Raw genomic sequence first — 24,426 nt, 5'->3', positions numbered from 1 at the left:
CACTGATATCTTTACTCCTGGTTTCCTGGAAAATCTCCCATTCAAATTAGCAAAGGACCGCCTCACCTATCTTGGTTTGACCATACCCAGAGATCCTAAACTAATATTTAAGTTGAATTTTGGTGATTTTGTTTCAAGACTTAAACAATGTATAGAAAACTGGAAAACCCTGCCTCTGTCTTTCTTACGTCGGCTTTTTTCAAAGAACTGGACTCCATAATTCTGTCCTACATCTGGAATTATAAGAACCATAGAATTTCAACAAAGCACATGCAAAAACCCAAATCTGAAGGAGGACTAGCCTTACCTGTATTTAGACACTACTACTGGGCTGCCAATGTCAGGGCCCTAATGTTTTGGCGGCAAGGGACCCCTAGCAATTTAACTCTCGGGGCCCCCCTGTGGCTGAAATTGGAGGCCAATTCTATTGCCAACTCCTCTCTGCCAGCTATGTTATTTTCTAAGCTAGAGCAGCCTGGGACTTCATGGAATTCTGTCAGAATTCTAAACCAAGTTAGGGGTTTTCTGAATCTACCGGTTGTTTCTGTCCTCACACCAATTTGTTTTAATCATTCTTTTTTAGCTCCATGGTCAGACAAAAATGACGATGCCTGGAGTGAGAAGGGTCTGGTTTCCATCAGAGACCTATACATAGATGGTAATTCCGCATACCATAATTCTTCCAATAAGCACCGGTACTCTAATTGCCACCGGTCTTCCATTTCCCGCCGGGGGTCCAAGTTGATTGAGCATAATACGCGCTGGACTCTTTTACGGCTGTGCAACAGTCTCTGACACAGGGGACGACTGTCGCCAAGAGACTCATTCTGAGGGAGTGGAAGTCTCCCTCTACACCTTCTTTTCAGCTGTGGCTGACGGACATGATCTCGGTTATACGTATAGAGAGGCTCCGGTTCTTGAGGACCAATTCTCTTGGGAAGTTCTTGTTTATCTGGGACCCGTTTCTGGCCTATTTGGACGAGGTTAATAGCGATCCGTGACTCGCCTAACTGACTTCTCATGGACCCTTTGCGTGGGATCCCACGCACATCTCTTGCAGGCACATGGGGACCTTACGTGGCTGGTATGCCAAGCTGTAGTATTGTAATGTGGATTATACGTTTGTTTTGTTTTTCTTTCTTTCTCTGTCTGAGCCTTTTGTTTTTTTACGTTTCGAAAATGGCAAAATAAAAAATATATATTAAAAAAGATATATAACAAGCCCCAGACCTCATTAAATGTGTCCTCTCTAACTCTATATGTGACCCGTTCATATGTTGCCATTTTATACATCGTTTCCAACTATTCTTTGTCAGTAGAAGGAGCACAGACACACATACTCCACAATCCATCATCTTTCTTGTACACATAAAAAATGGCTTTAACTTGGATGATTTATTCATGCAGAGGTTCATGCTTCCACCACGTCACACACATACGCTTGTGCAATTGTATACTATCCTGCAGTACAAATGCAGGGTGTGGAGACTCAGTGTATATTCCATGACCTCCAGCAAGACAGACAGTTGTCATGACAGCTTGTTACCGTTATTTTCTAGTTTCTATGTAGTAACAAGCAACCTCCTGTCTGTCTGCCTGCCCGTCTGTCTGTATGGGAGACGAGAGAAAGTCAACAGTGAACAAAGGACCATTTCCTACTGTGCTATCAGATGCCAAAACCCTCCTGATGACAGAGGTCATAATACACAATGTGACAAAATATGTTTTTAATGATCCCGTCTTGAAAGACAGGAACACAGACACCACCCTCCTAACTAACCACTCTTCTCATCCCTTTAAGCTGCCTCAGGGGGAGGCAGCAGGAGGGAAGGATGCCTGCCAAGAAAGCTGAGGGAGGGGAGACGGGGCGGGGCAGGCTGCGTCTGGGGGAGAAGCACTCCCTTGGGTGAGGATCAGGCTGGAGTGGAAGTGTAGAAGAGAAACTCTCTGATGCCACAGATGAGAGAAGGCCTTGTGGGACAGAGGGAGAGACAGAGGAGGCCTATAGTGGCACAGAGGGAGAGACAGAGGAGGCCTATAGTGGGACAGAGGGAGAGACAGAGGAGGCCTAGTGGGACAGAGGGAGAGACAGTGAAGGCCCAGTGGGACAGATGGAGAGACAGAGGAGGCCTAGTGGGACAGAGGGAGAGACAGAGGAGGCCCAGTGGGACAGAGGGAGAGACAGAGGAGGCCTAGTGGGACAGAGGGAGAGACAGAGGAGGCCTAGTGGGACAGACAGAGGAGGCCCAGTGGGACAGAGGGAGAGACAGAGGAGGCCCAGTGGGACAGAGGGAGAGACAGAGGAGGCCCAGTGGGACAGACAGAGGAGGCCCAGTGGGACAGAGGGAGAGACAGAGGAGGCCCAGTGGGACAGAGAGAGAGACAGAGGAGGCCCAGTGGGACAGAGGGAGAGACAGAGGAGGCCCAGTGGGACAGAGGGAGAGACAGAGGAGGCCCAGTGGGACAGACAGAGGAGGCCCAGTGGGACAGAGGGAGAGACAGAGGAGGCCCAGTGGGACAGACAGAGGAGGCCCAGTGGGACAGAGGGAGAGACAGAGGAGGTCCAGTGGGACAGAGGGAGAGACAGAGGAGGCCCAGTGGGACAGAGGGAGAGACAGAGGAGGCCCAGTGGGACACAGGGAGAGACAGAGGAGGCCCAGTGAGACAGAGGGAGAGACAGAGGAGGCCCAGTGGGACAGAGGGAGAGACAGAGGATGCCCAGTGGGACAGAGGGAGAGACAGAGGAGGCCCAGTGGGACAGAGGGAGAGACAGAGGAGGCCCAGTGGGACAGAGGAGGCCCAGTGGGACAGAGGGAGAGACAGAGGAGGCCCAGTGGGACAGAGGGAGAGACAGAGGAGGCCCAGTGGGACAGAGGAGGCCCAGTGGGACAGAGGGAGAGACAGAGGAGGCCCAGTGGGACAGAGGGAGAGACAGAGGAGGCCCAGTGGGACAGAGGGAGAGACAGAGGATGCCCAGTGGGACAGAGGGAGACACAGAGGAGGCCCAGTGGGACAGAGGGAGAGACAGAGGAGGCGTGTCTGATAATGAATGACTGAGACTCGGGAGGAGAGAGAGTAGCGGACAGACTGAGAGATAAGATAGTGAAGGCAAGCAGGGTGTTAGATGAAAACAAACACAGAATACATCCAACCCATCAGCTCTAGCATGTTTCATTGACAATGTGTGTGTGTGTGTGTGTGTGTGTGTGCGTGTGTGTGTGTGTGTGTGTGTGTGTGTGTGTGTGTCTGTGTGTGTGTGTGTGTGTGTGTGTGTGTGTGTGTGTGTGTGTGTGTGTGTGTGTGTGTGTGTGTGTGTGTGTGTGTGTGTTGCAGACGTCTAAACACCCTGAACAAGTCTGCCTCCATGAAGCTGGATGTCAGCCACCCCAAGAAGAAGGTAAGAGAAATCATTTTTAGCAGCATGTCTTCATCACTTTAACAGAGTGGATGTTGTTTTAATAATGTATTAATTTTGGGAACATGATGAACAGAACATGATGTGGCTGTAGCTCAGGAGGTAGAGCGGGTCGTCCACTAATCACTTGGATAAAAGAGGTCGGTGGTTCGATTCCCGCCTCCTCCAGTCTGCATGTCGAAGTGTCCTTGGGCAAGATACTGAACCCCAAATTGCTCCTGATGGTGTGCCAGCACCCTGCGTGGTAACCTGCCGCCATCGGTGTATGAATGGGTGAATGTACCTACTGATTGTAAAGCGCTTTGGATAAAAGCGCTATATAAATGCAGGCCATTTACCATTTACCATTTACCATATGATGTACAGCTGTCATGAATGGACATCCTCCAATATATTTGGGGAGAATTAAACAGTATAATGATTAGTGTCCCAATATCTATTGTTCTTTCTCTTCCTAATCTGTCATAATACCATATATTGAGTGTCCTTCTTTACCATGCACATCTGAAAATGTGATGCCATGTTATTCAAAAGGATTCCTGCCTTTAATGCCATCTAGTGGCACAAAGTGAACATGGCACCCCTCAGCCAGGCTTTGCTCCCTGTGTGATGATTCCTTGATAGAAAATACCACAGAAGCCAGATCTCTCTCCCATCTTTCCCAGGCCGATGACTCTGACGAGGACGACCCGCTGGCCATCAGTAAAAGATGGACGTTTGAGTGGAGCAGCCGACGCTGGTCCCGCCTGCAGGACTTCCTGTTGGACAGCACCGATGAGAACAGCCCGACCGGCCAGGGGGAGGGGCTGCTGCACAGCACCGTGAGCAGCGAGAGCGTTCTGACCGACCTGAGTGAGCAGGAGATCACAGAGATCTCCTCGCTCCACAGCGAAGACTCTGCCTCCGCCATGATGCCCGACTCGCTTTCAATGGCGTCCCTCGCCGCTTCCTACCAACCGCCCGGGGACCTTCCACACTACAACTCTCTGCCGATCAAGGGCAGCAGCCGCCACGGGCAAGCAGGGCGGAGTAAAGCCAAGGAGTTTTTGCGTCGGATGGAACTGATGCGCACGTGGGGGCCGTCGACGAGGCGGAAAAGCTCCAGTCGAAGGCCGCCGTTGGTCATCAGCGGGCCGGTGTTACAGGGGGAGGAGCCTCACGCCCTGCAGATGCTCCAGTGTACGCCCATCAGCCAATTAGAGAGCAGCCCTCAACACATCCATGGCGACGAGTGTCAAGACGAACCTATGAGGAGTGTGAGTCCCAGCAGAGAGGCACCACCATCCCCCAGTGTGAAGCCCCGCCCTGCCAGCAAGAGAGGGAGTGTGTATCTGGAGGACATGGAGCTGCCCTCTCAGGGCAAGAGGACTGAAGGACAGAGCCAGTTTGGCAGAAACCACTTTCACTCCTACGAAAACCTCCTCATCCACATCCCTAAAGACCATAAGCCAGGCACCTTCCCCAAAGCTCTGTCCATAGAGAGCCTGGCTCCGTCGCCCGCCGACAGACACGATGCCCCCCAGACGAAGGCCCGAACTCTGCCACCCAACAACAGCAGGCTGGCTGAGCCCAGCTGGGCCGCTGCTAAGCCTCTGTCCAAGCCCCCGTGTCCCGGAGCGCCACGGGGCAGCAGGGTGAGCGTCTACGACAACGTGCCAGGATCCCACCTGTACGCCAGCACGGGAGACCTGCTGGACCTGGACCGGGAGGACAACCTGTTCCCTCACCTGGACGACATCGTCCAGCACGTCAGCGGCCTGCAGCAGATCGTGGACCACTGGAGCCGCAGCGTGCTGCCCGAGGGGGAGGAGGAGGAGGGGGAGGGCAGGACCACCCCCAGCGAGGGCGAGAGGGATGGCATCTCCCTGGACGACACCGACTCGGCGGGGACCAGTCGGGAGAGGCGGGACTCTGGAGTGGGCGCCTCGCTGACCAGGCCACGGTGAGGATCTGTCCGGTCAATCAAAGTATTTTCATTATCGATTCATTTGTCAATTATTTTCTCGATTAATCCCAGTAAATGTCACCAAATGATGAAGGATGTTGATCAGTGTTTCCCAAAGCCCAATATGATGTCCTAAGATATTCAGTTTACTGTCATAGAGGAAACCAAGAAAATATTCACATTTACAAAAGCTGGAATCAGAGAAGTTTGCCTTATCTTTCTCAAAACAAATGACTCGATTGTAGTTGACAACACATCGATGAGTCGTTGCTCTAAAACGGACCTCCAACTTAATCTTTGGTTTTGATTCAAACGGTGTCTTTTTGTGTGTTTATTCACTTAGTATTTTCTCCCCGTCCCAGACTACGATGGCCCAGTTTCAGGATGTCCGATCCTCTCAGCCAACCAGCATCTTCGCTGCAGATCAGTAGCCAATCAGCAGGCCAGCTCAGTCTGCTGCAGAAGTTCTCTCTGCTCCGCCTCACCGCCATCATGGAGAAATACTCCATGTCTAATAAACACGGCTGGACATGGTGGGTACACAAAGACACACTCTGATAGACACTCATGCATTCATGTCCTGAGGTCTCTCTCCATCCTGTACAGTGAACAGTTAGTTCATATTTCACACCTTCCTTCATCATGTAGGAAATACACTGGATTTGACATCACATGGTGAGAAATGCAAAGTCCCTGCCTGAAGTCATTTTGTAAATTCTTGGATCAGACCTCTCACTTTTGTTTATTGTTTTTTTTTTTTTTTTTTTTAGAAATTGAAGTTATTTTTTCTTTTTCTTTTCCCCCCAATTTATTTTATCCCATTTTTATCCCCCATTAGTGCAATTTTTTTATTTATTTATCCTGGTTGCTGCTCCACCCTCTGCCGATCTGGCTCCATGCTTCCTCCAAGACATGGGCAGTAGCCAGCTGCTTCTTTTCACCTGACAGGGGAAGCTTCACCGGTAGGACATAGCACGTGAATGAATGAATGAATGAATTACTTTATTTGACAATATATAAATAACATGTGACAGAAGCACAGTCTGGGATACTGCCAAGGATAGACACAAAAAAGCTCAGAGCTTATTTCCATTGTGGTCCTTGTAGGGGGGTGGGGGAACGAAGTGTTCAAACATGTATCGTACAGACATCGTAAAGATCACAACACATCACATACATCACAGACATAACATAGACACATAAAAACATGTAAAAGTGCCTTTAACTGTATATCTAGGCTAATTATAGTCCCTGTTGAGCCATGTCTTTAGGCTGGACTTGAATCTATCAGCACTGTTCACTATTTTCAGGTCACTGGGCAGACTGTTCCAAAAGACAGCTGCAGAATATAAAAATGACTCCTTCCCCATACAACTCCTGAATCTGACTGGCACAAAGTCAGTTGAGCTACGTCTAAAAAAACGTGGGAGGATCACACTATTAGGAAAAACAGTTAGCAAGCACGACTCCCATAAAGATATATAAAAAGTATACGGGTGCCTGGGTCGGAGGATACTAGTAGGTGACAGATGTCCCGGCACACACGGTTTAAGAAAAAATATCTTATTTATTGCCCACAATAAATAAGATATTTTTTCTTAAACCGTGTGTGCCGGGACATCTGTCACCTACTAGGATCACACTACTCCAACGAGTTCCCCTCCCTCTGAACAGGCGCCCCGAACCACCAGAGGAGGCACCACATTAGCAACCAGGATATTGCATGTTTTTGGTGAGGGGTTCCTATATGAAGGAAACCCCCAGGGGCCACGGGGAGAACATGCAAACTCCACACAGAAAGGCCCTTTTGACGACCCCACCCGGGCGGTGGGCACTCGAGGACATGCAGACGGGTACGCACTCCTTCCAGGTGGGAATCGAACCCAGGACCTTCTAGCTGTGAGGTGATAGTGCTACCACTGCGCCACCGTGCCCCCCTGTTCATTCTTTTCACTACACATGAACACTTAGGCAATGCCTCTGTGGAGACATGGTACATCTGCCTGCATGTACGCATGTGACTCTGTGAAGGCAACTGTCACTTTCTTCCACTGCGTTTTTTATTGCTCTGTATCTGTTTGAATCATCTTGATCTGGCAGTGTTGAAACAGCAGGACTACACAGCCACTGGAGACTACTACAGCTACTGGCACCATCAATGTGGAAAGCCAAAAGACAGGCACATTTATGTCAATTTCAATTGACATACAATTACAATTTCCCTAAGAGGGAAATTGTTTTGACCAGAATCCACATGGAAAGAAAGATGGTGAAAGCCCAGATCTCTCTCTCGAGATCTCTCTCTCTCTCTCTCTCTCTCTCTCTCTCTCTCTCTCTCTCTCTCACACTCACATTGTTCTCTCTGTTGCTCCCAGGTCTGTGCCTAAATTTATGAAGCGCATGAAGGTGCCAGACTACAGAGAGAAGAGTGTGTTTGGTGTTCCTTTCATCGTCCATGTCCAGCGCTGCGGTTATCCGCTCCCTCTGTGTTTACAGCAGGCTCTCAGCCACCTCAGGACGCACTGCCTGGACCAGGTGAGTGAAAGGAAAATACCCCGAGAAGATTGGATGTGTGCAGTGAGAAGCAGTGTGCTGATTTTCTTTTCTTCTCTTCCGTCTTGCCCTGTCTTCTCGTTCCTCTCTCAGGTGGGGTTGTTCCGTAAGTCGGGTGTGAAATCTCGTATTCAGGCTCTGAGGCAGCAGTGTGAGCTCTCTCCTGACTCTGTGAGCTACGAGGACCAGTCGGCGTACGACGTGGCCGACATGGTCAAGCAGTTCTTCAGAGACCTGCCTGAACCTCTGCTCACCAGCAAGCTGGGGGAGACCTTCCTGCATATATACCAGTGTAAGTGGAAAACACACGACACAAGTGTAACACCCAGGTCAATATGTGGTGTACAAACCTCAGTATTCGCGAGGATGTTTGGACCAATTGCAAAGGTTCGGCTGCTAGAGCAAGATGGGTAATTAATGAGACCAACACAGTACTGTAGGTGTATCTTGACAACCTGTATTAAAGGTACACATATACAAAACAAACAATTTACATGAAATGAAAATGGGACCAAAACAATTATTATTAATTCAAATAGAAATACACCCCGGGGTATCTGTCTCTATGGTGTCTCACACCACTCGGTTATGAGGTTTTAGTGTTAAACCTCTTGTTCTCCTTTCGAGATGTGCAGAAGAGCAGTGTCCTATGACTCAGTTATGAGGTTTTAGTGTTAAACCTCTTGTTCTTCTTGCAAGATGTGCAGAAGAGCAGTTTCCTACCACTCAAGCAGGATTTTCAGAGTTCACGATCCGTCCAAAGAAACTCAACTTTCTTTACATCAGCTGGCATCACAGTGGATCCTGGTTAGGGTGGCTCGCCATCTCTGGACTGGATCACGGTTGAATCATACATAAAAAAAACCTGACCTGCATGACACAGTCAGATAAACATTCAAACGTCTAAATCCAACTTTAGTGGATTTCCACCACTCATTTTTAACAGTGTAATATACACAGTATCATTAACATACATAAAACAAACGATATTAATGTTGATAAGTAATTTCTTACCAAAGGAATGAGAAAACAGGGCTCTGCTGAAGCCTCAAAATGGCAACCGTGTGGCGCCGTGGAGCAGCTACAAAAGAAAACCTCTATTGAGTGCACTGAGTTTCACAACATACATACAGCTACGCTTGGTGCATTAACGCACACACACTCTACAATGCACAATTAGCTGAATCGTTTACATGAGATGTTACAACCGGCTAAATGCATCTTGCACAGGATTCAGTCTTTACAATTTCCACGTTGAAAATGCTAGCTTCATCAATGGCGGTAGCCGTTAGCATATTGTGTTAGCTTAGCTTTACAACTAATTCAGAACATTTCAACTCACCGAGAAGAGTCCTAGTAAATCCCAAACAAAATATCTCAACTGGACAACGTCCGTTTCGATTTCACAAAAAGGTTCTCTTTCTGACGAAAGTCAAATGAAGGAAACATCCACTTTTTAAAGACGTTATGTGGACAAAGACGTGCAGCTCTTTTATCAAGACAGTAAATTAGTTCTCTCTCTCTTCTTCTACGCTCTCTCTCTCTCTCTCTCCAACACACCAGAGCGCGGTGCTCACTCTCAGTTCCGCTTTGTGGAACTTCAAAATAAAGGTTGTATACCTTGTAACAATCAGAGAATGAATATATTTCAGACACTTTAGGAATAGACACATTCCTTAAGGAAAATAAAAGAAAATAGGAATAGACACATTCCTTAAGAAAAATAAATTAAATGAAAAGAAATTCAACAACCCTCTATGATAACAGGGTTACACAAGCAAGCAATCACAACCGAGACGTCTTTTCTCTCCAACGGTGTGATTGTATTATATGTATATTTGATTTATTGATTTTTGCACTGTAAAGACAATACACGCCAAGTGTATTTCACCTGGAGGGGAAATTAATAAAATACAATAAATATCAGTGCTTGGAGAGGTAAGAAACCCTGGAAGGGCTTATCGAGAACCTCACCATGTAAAAAAATATATATATTTCTAAAAATATATATATATTAATTATAACCAAGGAGATAGTACAAATAATAATACATAGATAGTACAAAATAAAACAAAATAAACAAACTTAATAATTAAGCAATACATCAGAAGAAGTAAATTACAATGGCAACAGAAAAAAAATTAGCACAATTCCATTGAGCACAGATGTTCTTTTAGTTTTCTTTTGTAGACGGGTAGGGAGGGTGAGCTGTCCATATCCATATGTCCGTATAGTTGTTCCATAAGATAACACCTTTCTATTTGATGGAAGTGTGTGACCCTGATACTGAACCTTGAAAAGAAAAGTACATGTTTCCACAATGTTTATGTTATAAACAGTCAATATCTTTAATTTAGAAAATAAGGGGGCAGATGTAACTGTGGACTTGGAACTAGTGGCTATTCTAATAAAACGTTTCTGAATTAAATGGAGTTTATGTAGGTATGTAGGATAAGTGTTGGCCCATACAATATTGCAATAAGTTAGGTATGGATATACAAGACTATAATATAACATTAATATACCGGATCTGTTGAGGTATTTGTGGACTTTTCTGATAATTCTGATAAAATTGGCATGCTGGGTGCCAGAGCACTGTGTGGCACTTGACCTTGTTGTAGATCCAGAGTGCAATCAGTGCGCCATCATGTGTTCGTTCATTCAGAGTTTCAACCTCTCAGAGCGTTCATACTCAACTCTGGAGTAGCTGCAACAGATTGTTTGAATGGTTACCACAGATTTCCCTTTGTTACATGATTATCATATACTCTTGTCTTAGGGGGGCATGGTGGTGCAGTGGTAAGCGCTGTCGCCTCACAGCTCGAAGGTCCTGGGTTCGATTCCCACCTGGGACGCTGTGAACGCTGAAGGAATGCGTGCCCGTCCGCATGTCCTCGAGTGCCTGCACCGCCCGGGTGGGGTCGTCAAAAGGGCCTTTCTGTGTGGAGTTTGCATGTTCTCCCCGTGCCTCCCGGGGGTTTCCTTCATATAGGAACCCCCTTCACCAAAACATGCAATATCCTGGTTGCTAATGTGGTTCCTCCTCTGGTCGTTAACACATTGAGTGCCAGCCACTTTTGGAGAACGGACGCTCCCAGTGCCAGAGTTTCAGAGCGTTTTCAGTGATTTCTCGAGGCCCACAGAATATTGTGTGATATTACTATGTAAACACCGAACACGCACAAAGAACGAGGAGACTCTCTTCTATCATCTGCAAAAAAAAGTTTATTGATCCCATTACGTTCTTTAGTTATGAGCCGGAGAAGATAGCTTGATTTAGCCAAAAACAGCAATTTTTTTCTTGAAGCTGAGATAATGAGCCTTTTGTGAAATTAAAAATTTCAAGCACATCATTGACTCTGAAGCTAATATTTTCTGATATAATGACACCTCAAAAATAATTTCCTTCAATAAAAGAGTGAAAACAAAGGAATTTTGTTTGGCCAAATAATATGTTTTAGCTGCAACCAGCAGCGCTGGCCCCTGCGTGCGCAGACCCTACACCTTCTTGCTGGTCTTGATTTACTGCTGGTGGGCATCAGATAGCCTATTCTAGCTTGTTTGCTCTCTATGCATCGAGCCTGCTGCTGCCTGGGTGTGTGTGTACTGTCAATGGTTGTATGCTGTAGTGCCCTGTGTGCCCCACCCCCCTCCTCCTCCTCCTCCGTGGTGGGAGGAGTCGTGTCTCTGCTGCGGTTTGCTCTGAGTTTGATCTGCACTGAAAAGTCCGCTGCCTGCATCCCCCCGCTTTTTTACAGCGTGTCCTCGGCTCCCAGCTGAGAATAATGTAACTTTTCAGAAAGACGCTGGTGTCGCCGTGTCTGCAACTAAATCATATGGATGGACTATCGCAGCGGACACGGATGGGGCTCAATTGTGGCAGCAGATGACTGCTGTTCACAGGCACAGCTAACGTTATGCTTCAAGCATATCGATGCGATTTCCGTATTCCGTTTCCTCATGACTTCTCTCTTTTCTCCTGGCCTTTGTCTAATCGGGAGGGCACTGTCGCCACCTAAGGGTTCTGTAAAATAGGTTAGACACATTCAATAGCTCCCATATTGTAAGAGGCGATGTAAGAGGCTTAGATCGACATCCCCCCGTCAAAATATGAATTTGGAGTTATTGACGCCATTTGGCGTCGCTGGCAGCCTACGGTAAATTTCTCCTGACGCCATTTGGCGTCGCTGGCACTCAATGTGTTAAGGGTGCCTGTTCGGAGGGAGGGGAACCGGTTGGAATAGCGTGAACCTCCCACGTGCTATGTCCTACCGGTGAAGCTTCCCCTGTCAAGTGAAAAGAAGCGGCTGGCTAACTGCCCATGTCTCGGAGGAAGCATGGAGCCAGTTTCGGCTCTCCCCAGATCGGCAGAGGGTGGAGTAGCAACCAGGATAAATCAGGGGGGGAATATATATATATATACTCTTGTCTTGTATTTTGTGCTTCGTTTCATTGGAACCTGAGTCCTCTGTCATGGTGTAGTGTCAGATTCAGTACTCAATGAAGTACCTGAAAGCCACACTTGAGTAAACATACAGATATCTTACCAGAAAATGACTTTGGTAGAAGTTAATCTCACCTATATTAGAATATTACTTGAGTAAAAGTCTTAAGAGTATCTGATATTTAATTGCCTGCGTCCAGACCTCCGACTCCTCCCACTCCAAGAGTCTGGCTGCTTCTATAGTCTGGCATCGTGATATGCATTTGCCCTTTCACCAATCAGCGCCGAGGGGGACTAATGATTGGCCAATGGGCGGGACTAAGCCACTGTCAAGTGCGCCCATAGGAAGTGCACTGAAGAGTAACATAATAACAACAATGGCTGAGTTTCCCAACAAAGAAGCTTCTTAAGGAGTTAAGAAGCTTCTTAAGGAGTTAAGAAGGCTCCAAAGAAGTGTTTCCCAAACGCCTTCTTAACAGAAGAGAAAAAAAAAAAAAATAGAAGGCTCTTAACACATTCACTGCCAGCCGTTTTTCAATACTGTAGTTAGCTTCTGCCAGAGGGTTTTTTTGAGGATTCTGGCTCATTTTACAAGAGCCGAGGATTCTTTTCTGCTTGGACTTTGTGAACACAAAGTTCACAAAAGTACTAATAGAATGTGTGCTTTCTCTGTCTAAAAGAGTTAGTTTGTAGAGTTAGTAGTTATGTAGATATTAGCCGTTGAGTACAGCATGGTTTCAGAGATTTTCAGAGAGTTTTGAGATAAATGGATTTTTAGAACCACCTCACGTGCCTGTGATTATGGGTGCCCTTGGGCAAGTCTGTATACTGTATTGTGTTTGTGTGTGTGTGTGTGTGTGTGTGTGTGTGTGTGTGTGTCTCCAAACTCCTCCCTCCGTAGGTGTGTCTCTGGTGGCTTTGCAGTGTTTTGTCACAGGCGAGTTTCTGTTGCCTCACAGATCCCAAAAAAAGAGAGGGGAATCGCAGGAGCGGGGAAGAGGAGAGGAGAGGCGAGGGGGGGGGGTTAGACACGGGAGAGAAATTCCTTCGCGATCCCCTTCTTCCAATCTTGAGGCGTACTCCGCTCTCGGTGTGCTGCTGCTGCTGCTGCTGCTGCTCGTCTGTGCTGCTGCTGCTGGCGGCGCGGCCGCTCTCGGGCGAGTCTGGATTACTGTAAAACGGGCTCGTTCGTTTCTTGGGGTGACGGTTGAGAGCTTTGATGAAGCTTTTGCGATTCTGGTCTTATTTATGCTCAAAGGTACTCGAGTGTGTGTGTGTGTGCGCGCGCGTGTGTGTGTGTGTGTGTGTGTGTGAAATCGAAAGCGTTTTCGCCAAGCCATTTCCTTGAGAATGGCTTCCTCCCGCGGCTGTTTTTGCTCGGCTTTCTCTCTGTCTGGAGAGCACTGTCGCCACTTAGTTGGTCGGTAAAATAGATTATACACATTCAATACCTCCAATATTGGTATAGGAGACGTAAAAGGGTTTGATCGATGTCCCACCGTCAAAAAAAAAAAAATTTTTTTAACACCTTGAGTGCCATGGACGAGATATCTCGTCTTACATAATCCGACCGTTGAGTGCCAAAGACGAGATATCTCGTCTTACATAAACATTTTTTTTTTTTGACGGTGGGACATCAATCAACCCCTTTTACGTCTTCTATATCAATATTGGAGGAAGAGAATGTGTATACCGTAATCTATTTTACCGACCACTAAGTGGTGACAGTTCTCTCCCAAGACAGAGAGAAAGCCACAGCCACGGGTCCGCTGCAGAAAGCCAGTCTAATTTTTAAGGAAATAGCTGGGCGAAAACTCTTTCGATTTCACACACACACACACACACACACACACACACACACACGCGCGCGCGCGCACACACACACACTCGAGTACCTTTGCGCATAAATAAGACCAGAATCGCAAAAGCTTCTTCAAAGCTCTCAGCCGAAACGAACGAGCCAGTCCACAGTCCAGACTGCCCGAAAGCGGCCGCGGAGCCTCCTCCCAGACGGAGGGAGGAGTTTGGAGACACACACACACTCTCTCTCTCTCTCTCTCTCTCTCTCTAGTCCCGAGAGAGAGAGAGAGGAGAGAGAGAGAGAGAGAGAGAGAGGAGAGAGAGAGAGAGAGAGAGAGAGAGAGAGAGAGAGCACACAGAGTGGGAGACAGACACGCTGTGGGGGCAAAGAACGGACAGAGATCTCTTCCTCTCAGAGCCGCGGAGCAACGCGCGAACACACACACACACACACACACACACACACACACACACACACACACACACACACACACAATACAGTATACAGACTTGCCCAAGGGCACCCATAATCACAGGCAGGTGACTGTTCTGCCTGTTTGATTGAATTTCACAAAACTGCGATTATCTCAGCTTCCTGTCTCAGACGCTAAAACCATGCTGTACTCAACGGCTAATATCTACATAACTACTAACTCTGCAAACTAACTCTTTTAGACAGAGAAAGCACACATTCTATTAGTTCTTTTTAGATGATTGGTGTTCACGAAGTCTTAACAGAAAATAATCCTCGGCTCTTGTAAAATGAGCCAGAATCCTCAAAAAAAAACCTGGCACAACTTACCTACAGGATTGAAAAAACGGCTGGCACTCAATGTGTTAAGCCGAGATATCTCGTCATTGGCAGTGAACCGTTGGATTCTGTAAGCCGAGATATCTCGTCAATGGCAGTGAACGTGTTAAGAAGCATCTTAACTGGAGCTGTCCACCATCTCGATGTGAGAGGTCCTCTGCGGCCCACTTGATGGCACTCTGAGCCCACCAGTGGGCCACGACCCAGTGGTTGAGAAACACTGTTGTAGAATAACCTAATCGTGGTCATGTTAAACAAGAACTTCTTCTATTAAACATTATTTATTTCAGACATGGACTGCAGTTCAAATTGCTTTATATACACAGCATACAACAAAATTGTGAGAAACACATGAAAGAAAGGAAAAAGGGAAAAACACAAGAGGAACAGTGGACACAAGTATCTCCTTTTGCCTGACGCGGCTGGATCTGCCAGTGTTTTGTCATTAACACATTCACTGCCAGCCATTTTTCAATACTGTAGTTAGCTTCTGCCAAGTTTTTTTTTGAGGATTCTGGCTCATCTTTCAAGAGCCGAGGATTCGTTTCTGTTAGGATTTTGTGAACACACAATATCTCAAAAGAACTAATAGAATGTGTGCTTTCTCTGTCTAAAAGAGTTAGTTTGTAGAGTTAGTAGTTATGTAAGCATTAGCAGTTGAATACAGCATGGTTTCAGCGTCAGAAAATTTATTCTGAGATAAACGGCTTTTTGTGAAATTCGATAGAACAGTCACTTTAACCATTCATTTTTGGCATCAGTAAGACGTCAGACATCTAAACAATAGTTTTGAACAGTAATTTCCTCCATAACAGCAGGAAACCCCTCTCTGCTTCAAACTCCTCCCTCCGTGGGCGTTCTCCTCCGCCCTCCTTGGCTCTGCAGCGGGTCTGTCACAAACGAGTTGCTGCTGCCTGGCTGCTGCCTGGCAGTCTGGATGGGGCTCGCTGGATGGGGCTCGCTCGTTTCTTGGCATTTCGGTTGAGAGCTCTGATGAAGCTCTTGCGATTCTGCGCTTATTTATGCTGCGTGTTTCAAAGTGTGCACCCAGTCTATTCTTGGAACCCCCCACCGTTGCCACCGCTGTGCGTCAGTGCGAAAGCGAAAGCGTTTTCGCCATCCATTTTACAGAGAACGGCTTCCTCACGCTTTTCCCTGCAGTTTTGGCTCGCCTCTTCCTACTCTGGAGAGACATGTCGCCACTCAGTGGGTCGGTAAAATAGATTATACACATTCAATACCTCCAATATTTGTATAAAAGACGTAAAAGGGTTGGATCCACGTCCCACCGTCAAAAAAAAAAAAAAAAAAAATTTAAGCCGAGATATCTCGTCTTTGGCAGTCAACCGTTGGATTCTGTAAGCCGAGATATCTCGTCAATGGCAGTGAACGTGTTAAGAAGGTGTTAAGAATGCCCCAGACCCTTCTTACAAAACCTTCTTAACGAAAGATCATCTTAGCGCTAAGAAGCTTTTGGGAAACGCAGCCTTCTTAACGGAAGATAATTGAAAGATAATTTTAGGCTAAGAAGCAATCGGGAAACACGTTGGCTTCGTTGGCTTCTTACGGGAGCCTTAAGAAGGGTCAAAGAAGCTTCTTAGCGCTAAGAAGCTTTTGGGAAACACATGCCTTCGTAAAGAAGCAATTGGGAAACGCGTTTGCTTCTTAAGGGGGCCTTAAGAAGGGTTAAATTAGCTTCTTAGCGCAAAGAAGCTTTTGGGAAACCCAGCCAATGGCTGCGGCCGCCACCTGCTATCGAGGCTGTTTTAAATTGATTAAAAATACCAATTACTTTGAAATCCAAATGGCACACTGCTTGGAAGGTATTCAAAGGGGAGATGTTTTTTTTTCTACGTTCTCTCGACTGGAGTAACTAACGTAAAATACAGGTCTCTGGTGATTGGTTAGGAAACTGGATTTCACCTGGGTGGTTCCCCTCCTAGAAATTCGGTAAACAGAGTGCAATCTCAGACTAGAAATGAGTGTAACGAGTTGACAATTGCAGGCAGCCAAAGTGAGAGTAAAAGTCAACGTTGATGGAAAATAAATACTCAAGTAATATGACCTAATCTATAACAGTTGAGATATTCTCTCCTAAATGAAGTGCATAGATATCTGAGCCAGGTCCTAGACTAATATGAAAAGTAATCTTTAGCTTCTCAAATGCTTATAAATTCATGTCACTTGCTTTTTGGCTTGGGGGCACGGTGGCGCACAGTGGTAGCGCTGTCGCCTCACAGCTAGAAGGTCCTGGGTTCGATTCCCGCCTGGGAGGCTGTGGGCGCTGAGGGTGTGTCCCCCCATGTCTTCAGTGCCTACTGCCCAGGGGCCGGTTGCACCAACTGGTCTTACGACTGGTCTTAAGCTAAGTCGGTCGTAACTTTACGACCTAACAGCTACGCGGTTGCACCAAGCCTTTTTCTCACTAAGACCGGTCGTAAATATTGCGCCTAGTCCAGAGCAGGCGTAAGGTGCAGTATAGACGGTTTTCACCTGTGTGTTTGGCAATAGCTACAACCCCTGGCTGTATTCAGACCATTGATAGTATAAACCGGAAGCTGGAGCACGTTATAAACATTATAAATATAGTCACATTATAAACAACTAACCAATGCTGGGGGTCCGTATGGAAAGTGGAAATCGAAATGGTTAAAAGTTAAATCAATTTGGTCATTATGGGGCATTTTACTGCCATGTAAAGTAACGACAAGTAACAGTTAGCCGCTAACATTAGCCACACTATTACAGCCGATTACCCATCAGCGGAGCGTCATTTGACATCAGCACACTCTTCTAAACAGGTCGCATGTCGCATTCCAGTGGGCATTCCCATGCTTTCACATGGAGGCGCATCGCTACGACCGGCATAGTTAAGACCAGACGTAAGCCCTGTTGGTGCAACAGGCGTAAGTCCACTCTAAAGACTGGTCTTAACTAAGACCGACGTAGGAGTTACGACCAGGCATAAGACCAGTTGGTGCAACCGGCCCCAGGTTGGCTATCTCGTGAAAGGGCCTTTATGTGTGGAGTTTTTGCATGTTCTCCCCGTGCTCCCCTGGGGGTTCCTCCATAACATCAATATGAACCCCCCACTAAAAAACATGCATTAGATCATGAGAGGAAATTGGTCCCCGGTAGCTGAGAGGAGAAAGCTGCCCACCGCTCCTGGCCTGCCCTGAGGAGAAAGCTGCCCACCGCTCCTGGCCTGCCCTGAGGAGGAAGGACGAGCCTGGATGGGAGAAATGCAGAGAACATTTCACTGTGTGTGTGTGCGTGTGTGTCCTGTGTTTTGTTTTTGTTTGTTTGTTTTGATCAGAAACGGCAAACGTAATGTGTATTAAAAGACGGGAAAAGGTGTGTATAATGTAATGAGACAGCCATGACATTCTTTGATCCATTCTGTTTCACGTTGTCTCTCTTCTCTCTGTAGATGTCCCAAAGGAGCAGAGGTTGCAGGCTGTGAGAGCGGCCATTTTGTTGATGTCCGACGAAAACAGGGAGGTGCTGCAGACGTTGCTGTACTTCCTGCATGATGTCACTTCCTTGGTGGAGGAGAACCAGATGACTCAGATGAATCTGGCAGTGTGTCTGGGGCCCTCGCTGTTCCACCTCAACATACTGAAGAACGAGACGCTGTCGCCGAGGTACACACACTCACAGACACACACACTCACAGACACACACACTCACAGACACACACACACATACACACACACACACACACACACACACACACACACACAGACACACACACACACACACACAAACACACACACACACAGAGACACAGACACACACCCACCCACACACACACACACACACACACACACACACACACACACACACACACACACACACACACACACACACACACACACACTCACAGACACACACACATCAGTATTGTTATTAAAATTATTATTTCTTGTATAATCCTGCATTTGTTGTGGAGAAATGTGCATATTTGCACATGGATATATAGTCAGATATACATTTGACTTGTATTGGTAATTTGGTATTGAAAGTAAAAACCAGCACATGCCAGGAGACTGATATCTGCTGTGCACAGGCACAGGATAGAAGTTCCCTGAGGGAAGATTAGCTAGGTGGTGGGGTTTCCTCTCATTGTGTCAACTTAAGGTATGCGTGTGAAGGCCAGTATAAAAAGATGTGCCTAGTATTCATAAAATCAGATCCATCTTCAGCTACTCAGAGTGTGTCCTATTATTTCAAAATGACATATAATATATATATGTACATCATATAAATTATCCTCATCATAATTGGCGCCTCAACGTGTCGCGTTTTGAAAGCTGGAGCATTTTGCCGACCTGAGCTGTTTTGTGGTGTGTGGCAGCCATAAAGAAAAAGGGTAAGGCATCTAAGCCAATTATGATTAATTATTGAATGATTATGTGGTTCACACACACCATGAAAATTAGCGGTGACAGGTTGCTCCGACTTTGAAAAAGACCCACAAATAGGACACTCGCTGGGGAAGAGGATCTCACTCACACAAGCCGTTTGTGTGTTTTACAAAATTTGCTATAGAATAGCAGATAGGTTGTGCTATAGAATAGTGCTCTTATCAATTAGACTTTGTGCTATAGATATAAAAAAAAACTAAAAAAAAAAAAACTAAACTTGTACCACTGTTCCTTCAGAGGTTGTAGTTGTCATAGACTGTGTTGCATAGTTGATTGCTCTATTGCTGACAAAAATGTGTTATTGTAAGTCGCTTTGGATAAAAGCGTCTGCCAAATGACGTAATGTAATGTAATGTAATGCTATAGAATAGCCTGTAAATAAGACGTTCCGATCAAAAGCCAAAGAATGGCAAGATGCTGAAGACAGCGTTTATGTAAATAAGGCCATATAATGGCAAAGTTCCGCGCGAAGTGTCAAGATGACAAAAGCTATTGAATAGCAGTAATAATAAATGTAAATAAAAGTCGTTCCATGAGAAGTGTAAAAAATTGCAATATTTTAATCATCCAGTAATCTGCTATGCTTGCAAATACGGGCCCGGCTATACAGCACACTGCAACATCGTACAGTATGTACTGTAAAGTGTTAGAAGCAAAGTGCATGTCACAGCATGAGAATGTTTGTACCATGAAAGTTTGAAAGAATAACTCATGTAACGCATGTCAAATAGGCTAACGCATGTATAAAGCAAATGTGGATGTTTAATACACATCAATACACCACCGCATATTGACACGTTTGTTTGTACGTGCATGATATGACATGTGTGTTTTTTGTGTTATTTGCTATCAACGTTGGTCTCATAGACCATATCAATATATGGACGTAGCTATGGTGACGTCACCCACTGGTTTTTGGACTCCTGTTTTGAAGCCTCGAGGTTGGCATCTTCACTGTCAGGATCTTGGTTATTTGGAGCCAGAAGTGACCTGAATTTGGATGAGAAGAGCAGCAACGTGGCCTGCTATTGATCTGTGATCGGTTAGGGTTAGGGTTGCATGATCGGGTTAGGGTTAGGGTTGCATGATCGGGTTAGGGTTAGGGTTGCATGATCGGGTTAGGGTTAGGGTTGCATGATCGGGTTAGGGTTAGGGTTGCATGATCGGGTTAGGGTTAGGCTAGTCTCGCTGGCCAGCCTCCTCTCCCTTCCGTCCGAGGAGTCTGGCGCCGCAGGTCTCCATAACTGGGATAAACCCTCCCCTGCTCTACTCTGCTCTCCCATTGGAAGCGTCGATTTCAGACGCTGCCGGATTTCCGCTCCCCGCTTAAGAAGCTCTGTCATTGGCTCTGACCATGTCAATCAGAGCAGCTTCCGCTCCCTCCTCCGTGTGTGTGGCTGTAAATAGTGCCCTGCTGCCTCAGTGAAAACAACAACGCTAACTAGCTAGCAAGCTAACGGCAGAAACCTACACGCTAGCTCGTTGCTGCACGCTGAAAACGGCAAGTTGGATTGTTTGAAACTATTTTCCAAGGGCACTGCCGCTAAGCGCCGCCCATCGCAATCCCACTATGAAGACCTGCGGCGCCAGAGTCCTCGGACGGAAGGGAGAGGAGGCTGGCCAGCGAGACTAGTATAGGGTTAGGGCTGCATGATCACTGGACAGGCGACCTGTCAATCACGCCCTAGTACTTAGTCTGCTTTATCATCTATTTGCATAATTGACAAAAGGAACATCATAATAATACATAATCAGCTGTATTGAAGAAGACTTGACACTGATGATTGAGACCATAAACCCATTAGGAAATGGCTTACTGGCAGCATAAATCAAGTGAGAAGTACGGGCATTTTCCGATTCACCTCCATACAATCAGACTTGATTTGCAGCCAGTGGAATCGCCCCCTGCAGGCCATTTGAAAGAGTGCAGGTTTAAGTTACTTCTGCATTGGATTCACAAATGGAACTATGAGCTAGCCCCTGTGTTGGTTTATATACATTTTATTTGCATAGAGGCTATGAGAGGCAGCTGCTTATAAGTTTGCTGTGGCGAATATTTTAATGATCAAGGAGTGCATTTCCTCTGTGCCCCTCAGTATATCAAATATTCTGTGTATTTTCTATTCTTCAAGGACAATCCAGAGGAAGTACACCACGGGACGTCCCGATCAGAAGGACCTGAGTGAGAACCTGGCTGCCACCCAGGGCCTGGCGCACATGATCACCGAGTGCCAACAACTCTTTCAGGTCAGGCTCTCCAAGGTGTGATGGTGAAAGAGTACTGAAAACTTACTGAAAGCAGCCCATACTGCTGTCACTTTCAATTCCACTCATTTTTCTCTAATGGGCTACCTGTTATTCTTAGGTTTTCATCTCATAAGAGTGAAAGTGATGTATGCGTGACAGAATTCGTACTGTCTGTCGTGTTTATTGTGACTCTTTAAATGTGCTTTCCAAATATGAATGAATGAATGGTTTATTTTCAGTCATACGTTATAATGAACCACAAACAAAATGTAATAATTTGTGTGAATATACAGCAAGAGAACATCATCATACATGTACATATCAAACCATTTCACACAAATACAATTTATACAAGCAATGACAGAAAAAAGGAATAGGCTGAAGCCAAGGCTTATTTTTTGCCTATCCTGTAATATGAGCTAATTTCACAAAATACTACTGTACTATGCATAATCCTAATCCACGTCTATGCATGAACCATCCCCCGCCATAAATCTGTGCAAATTATTTCCTACTATTTATAGATCCGTGCCCACCGTGCACCCGACATTTCACAATGCTATAAAGGAGCGAGTCTCGCATTGGGGAGATGAACTTATTGTTTCTGCTGCCGTTGGTGCGATCGCTGCAGTCCAGGACTCCAAATAAACTTCCATGCTTTGGGAGTCAGATTATGTCCAGTCCAGCAGTTGCCCTTGTGTAGCCTAGGCTACTAAGCTAACGCTATAGCTTTAAATTTAAATCAAGACAGGATTGGCCTCATCATATGGGAAAATACGATTGCGTCTTCTCTTCCAACACGTCTTCAGGGAGACTCCTGTTTGAGGTTCTGGTGACATGGCTATTGTTGACCACTGCCTTGGGTCCTTTGGGGTCCTCTGCTATCCCACAATAGGCTAGAAAACATAATTAATATGAATTTTCCTCATTAATGATTCATCATTTCACCCGCCCACAACCCATCTGCTATTAATCAGAATGTTTGTTTTTATGATCCGCCCCACCCACGGGGCGGGATATCCGCGGTCAGCGCGGTTATAACTGCGGCCTCACTAGTATATAGCATTACCTGGAAATTGTCATCTAATATTTAAAAGATAGAGAAAGTTATCATTACCACAAATTGTTCTAGTTTTGCATGATCCATCATTTGCAAGAGATGTGACAGATGCTCGCCAGCACAGTGGCTCCTGTACTACATTGCTGGCTTTTTTGGGGGGAAGCTAAGCAGGTCTGGCTGTGATCAGTCGTTGGATGGGAGATCGTCTGGTGCAGAAAGTGGTGTTGGAGGACCAGTAGGTGGTGCTCTTCTCCTCAGGTCTCATGAATATATCCCCATCCCCAATGCCCCAGGGCAGAGACAGGGACTGTGTCTTGTGAGTGAGCGCCGTCCTTCAGATGAGATGTTAAACGGAGGTCCTGACTCTCTGTCTGCCATCGGCACTCTTCACAAGACATGGGGTGTAAATTCCCACACAGGCCTTTCTTCCATCATAGCCACCTAATCATCCCTTATTCACGAATTGGCTCAATCAGTCCTTAACTCTCCATCGTGATAGCTGATGTGTGGTGAGCTGATGTGTGCTGAGCTGATGTGTCGTGAGCGTTCTTGCGCATCACCTAGGTTGGTGCTACACATCGGTGGTGGATGAGTTCAGCCCACCCCACCCCACCCCCCGCATCGAGCGCTTTGAGTACTTAGAAAAGCATGCAATGCAATTCATTATTATTAATTATTAGTAGTAGTAGTAGTAATGAAATGCCGGATATCACATTCTTGTATGAATCTGATTTCGAATGCAAACTTTCCCATGTTTTTTGCTCTCTTTTCATATCCGAAGGTGAACAAACAACCTGCTCGCTTCGCTCTTTCATCAATTTGTCTACGAATTTGCAGTGTTGGAGTGTAGGCTGTATTTAGGCCAGCTCTGATCTGATGTGGTGTTGTGTGGTGTGTGTGTGTGTGTGTGTGTGTATGTGTGTGTGTGTGTGTGTGTGTGTGTGTGTGTGTGTGTCTGTCTGTCTGTCTGTCTGTCTGTCTGTCTGTCTGTCTGTCTGTCTGTCTGTGTGTGTGTGTGTGTGTGTGTGTGTGTGTGTGTGTGTGTGTGTGTGTGTGTGTGCGTGCATGCGTGTGTGTGTGGTGTGATGTGATGTGGGGCGGCTTTAGCTCAGGAGGTAGAGCGGGTCGTCCACTAATCGCTTTGGATAAAAGAGGTCCTCCAGTCTGCATGTCGAAGTGTCCTCGGGGCAAGATACTGAACCCCAAATTGCTCCTGATGGTGTGCCAGCACCCTGCGTGGTAGCGTGCCGCCATCGGTGTATGAATGGGTGAATGAGCCTACTGATTGTTTTGATCTGATGGCTTTGGTTAAAAGCGCTATTTACCATTTACCATGATGTGTGTCCTCCCACTGTACCTCAGATCCCAGAGGAGATGGTGACCCAGTCTCGCAACTCCTACATGGAGGCGGAGCTGCTGGCACTCCCGTTGGGTGAGCTGTGCAAGGCTCACGAGGAGGTGGAGGTGGAGGAGGAGGAAGACGAGGACGAGGAAGGCTCCTACCACGCGCACCTGGAAGGGCTGGTCCAGAGTCTGCTGAAAGAGGCCAAGGATAAGAGCAAAGGCTGGGTGTCCCGCTCCACCACTGATCATATGGACCTGGCATCTAAAAAGGTTTGTGGTGTCTCTCTCAGTCTCTCTCTCTCTCTCTCTCTCTCTCTCTCTCTCTCTCTCTCTCGCTTTCAGGGTTCCCACTCGTCAAGTAAGTTCTGGAATATCAAAAT

At 46.4% G+C, this 24,426-nt stretch overlaps 1 protein-coding gene across 1 annotated transcript in view; it reads left to right on the top strand.

The window, feature by feature from the left end:
- Positions 1 to 24,426, top strand: part of LOC310782550 (stAR-related lipid transfer protein 13-like) — a 67,758-nt gene that overhangs the window by 30,738 nt on the left and 12,594 nt on the right. The window contains exons 4-11 of the mRNA XM_083643225.1: positions 3,334 to 3,397; positions 4,081 to 5,357; positions 5,723 to 5,893; positions 7,736 to 7,895; positions 8,007 to 8,205; positions 18,399 to 18,612; positions 21,528 to 21,642; positions 24,065 to 24,316. Of these exons, the coding sequence (XP_083499351.1) occupies positions 3,334 to 3,397; positions 4,081 to 5,357; positions 5,723 to 5,893; positions 7,736 to 7,895; positions 8,007 to 8,205; positions 18,399 to 18,612; positions 21,528 to 21,642; positions 24,065 to 24,316 (2,452 nt within the window). The remainder of the gene's footprint in view (positions 1 to 3,333; positions 3,398 to 4,080; positions 5,358 to 5,722; positions 5,894 to 7,735; positions 7,896 to 8,006; positions 8,206 to 18,398; positions 18,613 to 21,527; positions 21,643 to 24,064; positions 24,317 to 24,426) is intronic.

This window comes from Poromitra crassiceps (assembly GCF_964638095.1).
Source record: "Poromitra crassiceps genome assembly, chromosome: 1".
NCBI classification, from domain to species: Eukaryota; Metazoa; Chordata; class Actinopteri; order Beryciformes; family Melamphaidae; genus Poromitra; species Poromitra crassiceps.
This window is presented reverse-complemented; position numbering and strand designations above follow the sequence as displayed.